Genomic DNA, 6,371 nt, shown 5'->3' on the forward strand with positions numbered 1-6,371 from the left:
GAAATCTGTAAAAAAATAACAAAAAACAAATATTTTTTTTATAATTCCCAAATTCATTAATTTTTATTTTTTCTCTCTCTTTAACTGTATAGCATGGCTATAATCCTATGCAATATGTATTCTTAAATAGATATATGGAGGGCAGTTTGTTTTACTCAGTGAAGCTTTAATATTGTGGGATCACTTGGAAGCTGGCATAGCAAAATTCACTGCTGTAGCTGCATGACTCCTCTTTCAATACAATGTATAAATGTGTGTTGCAGTGGAAATGGACCTGCATTAAGTTGGAAACAGAGGGACCAGAGTATATAGCCACGATTTAAAAAAAAAATATGAGTGAGACCAATATTTTTTTTTCTGAATAAAAACTTGACAAAAGAAACCAGATTATTTTTTTTTTTATGTATTTTTTATTGGTTTTGCGTGTCTTTTAACGATGAACACGATTCACAGCCTCCTCTGTATACCATAGGAACTAATGTGTGACAACATTACAGTGAACAGTGGGGAGCGCAGCAAGAACTGCTCCACCACCAACGGGCACTGCCTACACACACACAAAAAAACAAACAAAACAAAAAAACCCACATTGAACCGACTTGACCTTTCTGCCTTCAGCAGTTGTTAAGAGTCTTTACTCTTCACGCAGTTTCCTCAGCTCAACTTCCACCTTCTCCACGAACGCATGAAAGCCGCGATCCAGCAGACAAACACGCAGAAACGGCTCCAAATCACCTTGTGCCAAAGGACTGTGATGATATTCTTTGGGCAGAGTCGCAGCAGTTTCTCCCAGGTAGTGCTGGAGCAGGTCCAAAGGAAAAACCCAACAAGCAGAAACTGACTCAGTAAATCATTGATAATTTAGCTGTGATTTTTTAAATTATTTTTTACTTCAGCAGCGCAATAAGTGTTACATTTTGTTAGACGTCAGCCCCAGAATACCCCCAGTAGAAAATGTGTGTTGCTTTTTAAACAATCGATACCTGAGTGAGAAGCTTGATTGACAACGAACCCGGGGAAACCTCAGGCTCGGCTCCCGCTGCTTTCTCCTGACAAGCGACACGAGGAGAGAAAAAACAAAGATTTGACAAACACTACATGACACCAAGGGGTTAAGAGACCAATCAATGGCTTCATTACTAATTGAAAGATATCCACTCGTCAAAGCCCTTTCATCTTCACTGTGAACTTCTTCACTGTGTCTGTTGGCTAAAGGTCAAACTGAGCCACATGGCAGAGTCCACTTCTTTCCAAGTCCTTCATGTTTAATGCTGTGAAGTCCAGACGAGCTGGACGTGAGAGCGACTCAGAATCCAGTCTGTACCTGACCACAGGCGTTTCGCTGTTTTCATTATAGTCAATACATAAAGGAAACTGCAGCCACAACTTGAGTGACAGAAAGACAATCAGTGGAGAAGTTACTCATGACAGAAACCTATTCAGATGCTGTACATTTTTAGATTTTGGAACCAGATTGTTCTTAATATCAAGATTTTCAACGTCAGAAGCAGTATTAAAGCTCATTTTCTCATTCAATGAACACCAAGCTGCTTCAACTAATGTAATTATTTAGTATTATTGTCCTGTGTAGATCTGTTGGCTGTGTGTTGTTAAGTGGGACATTCTGCATTGTACACATTATGTTGTGCCCTGATTGGCTGATGATTCATGTGTATTATATAGTCCATCCCACTCCACCTACTGAACCTGTGGTGTCAGCTGGAATACTCAGAATGTTGTGAATGGCGCCATCTAGTGGGAACAGTATGGCCGCCCCTTAATGGGATGACCAGTCCTAATGAAGAAGCAGAGTGAAAACTTAGTGGTCAAACTTCTGCTGAAATACTTTCTCACTTTACAAAATGTGACACGATCAATGTCTACATGTGTCTCCAATTATATAAATAAAAACAAAACCACTATTTGGATGACAGATTATGTTCTGAACTCATGCCAGTTGTACTAGACTGAGCTTCAAAGTACTGCTAAGGTGCAGGACTGTTTTGGAGGGTTCTTTCTTCAGATGTATAACTCCGTGCTGATTTCCATGTAGAAACTGCACCGACTGACGTAGACGGGCCAACCTGTGTCGTGGGTGCAGGGGGCTCGGCGGGGGGCTGATTGGGGTGCAGTGGGTGAGCGGTGACGGGCTGAAACTCCTTCAGTTTTTTCACAGCGTTGGAGCACCCATTTATAGCCTCTGCCCTGCTACTTCCATCAAACTGCATCCTCATCATGTGGCTCTCTCCCTGCAGAAAATCCGCAAATACACTCAGCCTCTATCTGTCAATCTACGCTGTGCCAATGAAAACACAATCTGCGGTTTGGATGCTTCGTTTGAGAAATCAACATCACATTAGGAAAAGGAAATCTTGGGTGTGCTCGGAGACTTAGCTCTCGCTGCCAGAGAACAAAAGAGTAAGGAGCTTCTTTCCCAGATAAGAGCTCTTATAATTCAACTCAAGTGCATTAGCAGTGTTCATCTTTTATTTGCCGCAGAATATTGCAAAGAGTTAGGATATTAGGAATGACCTTAAAAGAAATACTGAGGGTTTTTGGGGCATAAAAATGCATGTCATGACTCACCTTCACAATCAATCGCAGTAAGAGGTTATCAGATTGTTGTTGTATTTTCAGAGAATCCGTGCAGCCGAGTAAAGGGACTGTATCCTGAAGAAAAACAGAAGAGAAATAAAGTAAAATACACATTGTGTTTATCCACCTACTAATAGATGAGTATTTTATCAATCTGCAATAAGGTTTACATATGGAATATTTCTTTGTCCAACAATCAAAGACAGAATCGTTTTGGCCACATCGTTGTATCAGAAGTATCATGAACTGCCTGCAGGGGTCTCTAGTCACTCAGCCCAGCCTTTAAGGCCTCTGATAACATTTTTTCAAAGCTCAGCTAAACAACAGTCCAATAATATAATGGTTTGTGAAACGCGCTCTGTGAATACGTTTGTTTTGATTTAGGAAATATCAACACTGGTGTGTTTTTTCTTGTTCGATAGTGTAGCAACACCATGCATTTATACAACTAAAGATGTCTCTCATGCTTAGCCAATTAAAAGACATATAAGTACTTAAGAAATGTATTTTAAACATATAAAGTTAAGCAACCAGTCGTGCTTATTTCCAATTATGAAAGGTAAAACTGCAATAACTGTGAGTCAATCTAAGAAATGCAGGCGTCTCTGTACAGGGCGAGGGGGGTGGGGGTGGGGGGGGGGGGGGGGGGGGTGGGGGGATTGGGGGTCAATCAACGGTCTGATGAGTATGGAGATTATGTGAATCATTTTCTGAGGCTCTCAGAGTGACCAGCTCTAATTCAGAGGGAGTTATGCATTAGAGTTGAGACATTTCTCTCAAAACCGTTTAATAGTCTTTCAAAAACTTCTGAGTTTCCATGGCGAGACGAGCTGGAGCTTCTTTGCTCGGTTACGATTGGACCAAAACTTTATTAATACACGCTCCATGTTTTTTTTTTTTTTTTTTTTTTAACAAGCCACCATCTGTTGAATTCAGTCAACAGATGCATGTTACACTAAAAGATGGTTTTACTTTGCTGAGTGATGCCTGACCTCTCAGGACTACGCGGTGGGTTTTTTTTTGTACAAGCACTTGATTTTATTCTTAGCAACACCACAAATCCTATTTGAAAAGTTTCTGTCAGACCTCATAGCCAGGAGCCTCTGAATTGAAACCTCAGGAGTTTTCACAGCAGCGATCTATAATAGACCGGTCCATCACCCTCAGTGAAAGCCCTCTGCAGTCTGACCTGAATATCTGTCTGGTTCACCAGCCTGGCGTGGCGCGAGAGCTGCCGCTCCATTATTAAGATGCTGAGCGGTCCCATGGATTTCTGTTGTCTTCAACAGCAAGGAAACATTTTACATAAAAAAAAACAACAACTCAACTTTAGAATCTAAACTGTGAGTCTGATGCTCAAATGTAATAATATAATTTCAGTACAGCCTGTGAGATACAACAGTTCTGCAAAAGGGTCTAATCTGGTCCTGTCTGTGTTAAAGGGACAAAAATAACACCTTTCTCAATTAACTGCAGTTCCAAATATTTCCAGTGGGGGTCCCAGAGTTTTAGTTCCATTAGCAGACATATACTGTATATATAACTGATTCTTTATTAGCACTAAGTCCACCGTGTGAGGGTGATTTGTAAACACATGACACGCGACAAACTGATAACACTTCGATCTGAAGTGACAAGTTTTAATTTTAGATTTTATAAATACAAAATAATCCGTTTGTACTTTTTTTTTGCATTTGAAAGTATAAAGTCTGAGTTGTTAGGTTTGTTTATTTTTTGCTGTTACTTAACATTGCCTAAGAACTAACAGTGGTGGAGTACCTCACAGTGAGAACGTCCCGGGTTAAAGTCTTTTCCGTATGAAATTTTAAATTTTTCCTTGAATACTGTAGAAACATTTGTTTAAGGCCATCGGGCGACGGTTAATCGTCCATAGGTGAGTGTTTGTCCTGTGAGGGGTGACCTGTCCCTGGTAAACCCTGCTTTTGTCCATAAAGCAGCACAGAGGATGGACGCGGAATTAATGAATGAACCTGAACTATGTAAGATCTGATCAAATATTTTCCGCTTGAAAACTTTCAGCATCAGATTTCGTCAGAAATCTTCTGCTCTTCACAAAAATCTTTGAATGATGAAAAGAAGTGCTGAAAGAAATGGAGGAATTTGCCTTTAGATCATAGTCGAAAATTTTCTACAATCATTATATTAGTGCAGACATTCAAAATGTAGATTTGTGACTCTTGTGAATTGCTTTGCTTGAAACCAACTGTGATCCAGCAAATCACCTGAAATAAACAAATGTCCAGAGTTTGTAAAAAGGCTGCAATAAGATTCATGTTAGTGTCTGAATATTCTTTACCTCCGAAATAAAGTCATTACGACCAACATTTCAATAAGCTGGCATATTTCACACTGCACTATAAATCTATCCATACAAATGGCTCACTGTATAAGCGTGTGTATATATTGGCTGCCATAACTCAGGCCATGTTGCCTGCTTGTTTGCCATCCATCATCCGTAGCCCACTTAGTGTTGTAGGGCGCAGGAGTCGATGCCAGCTGATTATGGTGGAAGGCAGGGTGCATGGCAGGGCAGCACACACACACTCACGTCACACTCACACTCACACTGTGCGTGGGAACTGGAGTACCTGGAAAATACTCATGGACAGGGGGATAATGCAAACTCCGCACAGAAAGCAGCCCGAACTTTCTAACAACGAGGCCAATTACAAAAGCTATTACACTCTGTACTGTACAGTGGGAATTTGTTTGGCGTGGATCAACAATGTAGACAATTAAATTCAGTAAAAAAAAAACCACTTTGTTAATACATCACTGTCTAATTTTAAAAGGGGGAAGCATACCTGTACAGGTACCTGGAAATTAAAGCTCAATCTTAAGATGAAAAAACATCAAACACATTCAATCCAGCAATAGAGATTCCTTACCAGGGTCTTCTGTCCTTGCACTACAAGCAAATAGCCCGATTCCAAAATTGTGACGTTGATTGCGGGTTTGTTGCCCTTTGACTCAAATACCTATTGAAGAGAATTAATACATTAGTAACAAATTACAGTCCCCTGGCTTGAAAAAACTTGGGAGAAAAAAAATCAGCAATTATCACACAATTCATTTGATTGACGTAAAGTTTTGTATCTCATGGTGTCTTTTAAGGACTTTTATATGCACAAAACCAACATTCAAATTGCCTTTGTGGTACTAGGTGGTTTAAAGATCAAGTGTATTCTGCTTCCACAGCCATCCATCCTGTCTTCACAGTAGATTCACAGCTCTAGCTCGCCATCTAGAGTCTGATCCAGGCAAAATAATACCACAATCATTTGTATTTCCCGATTGGTTGGCGCACCCCAGAGATGTGTTCTCAGCTTGACTTCTGTTCTAATACTCTAAAAACCTTAAAAGACCCACTAAAGCTGAAAGACAATGCGAAGAAAAGCATCTGTTAATTTAAAATTAGGCCTCCTGATTATGTCTGGCATTATCAGGCGATATAGAATTCCACAAGTCTTTCACACAGTTGCCTTCAAATAATTTTCCATTATGGTAATGTGACTGAAAATTACCATATTATCACATCCAGCATAAAGAGCAGGAGCAGACCTTCTCCTCCAATAATATTTCAGTACTTCCTGGAATACAATTATTTTGCAACTTTAGGAGCACTAACATCTTAACATGAGAATTATGTATACGTTGTAAACTTTAGCTTTTTAAACAAACTCTTCAGTCAGACATTAATTTACCGTTTCATGCTGGATGCTAAAGGATGACATGAAAGCTGCTATAAAAAGGTT

General features: G+C 39.9%; 1 protein-coding gene across 1 annotated transcript; it reads right to left on the bottom strand.

Moving 5' to 3' along the window:
• Positions 1 to 634: 634 nt before the first annotated feature.
• rec114 (REC114 meiotic recombination protein) lies at positions 635 to 3,838 on the bottom strand (the record flags this gene model as incomplete). Its single annotated transcript, XM_080458084.1, has 5 exons — positions 635 to 799; positions 984 to 1,049; positions 2,085 to 2,249; positions 2,587 to 2,670; positions 3,785 to 3,838. The coding sequence occupies 5 exons, from the start codon at positions 3,836 to 3,838 to the stop codon at positions 635 to 637; spliced, it is 534 nt and encodes a 177-aa protein (XP_080314210.1).
• Between the last annotated feature and the right edge of the window lie 2,533 nt (positions 3,839 to 6,371).

The sequence above is a fragment of the Lipophrys pholis genome (assembly GCF_963383615.2).
Source record: "Lipophrys pholis genome assembly, chromosome: 2".
Taxonomy (NCBI): domain Eukaryota; kingdom Metazoa; phylum Chordata; class Actinopteri; order Blenniiformes; family Blenniidae; genus Lipophrys; species Lipophrys pholis.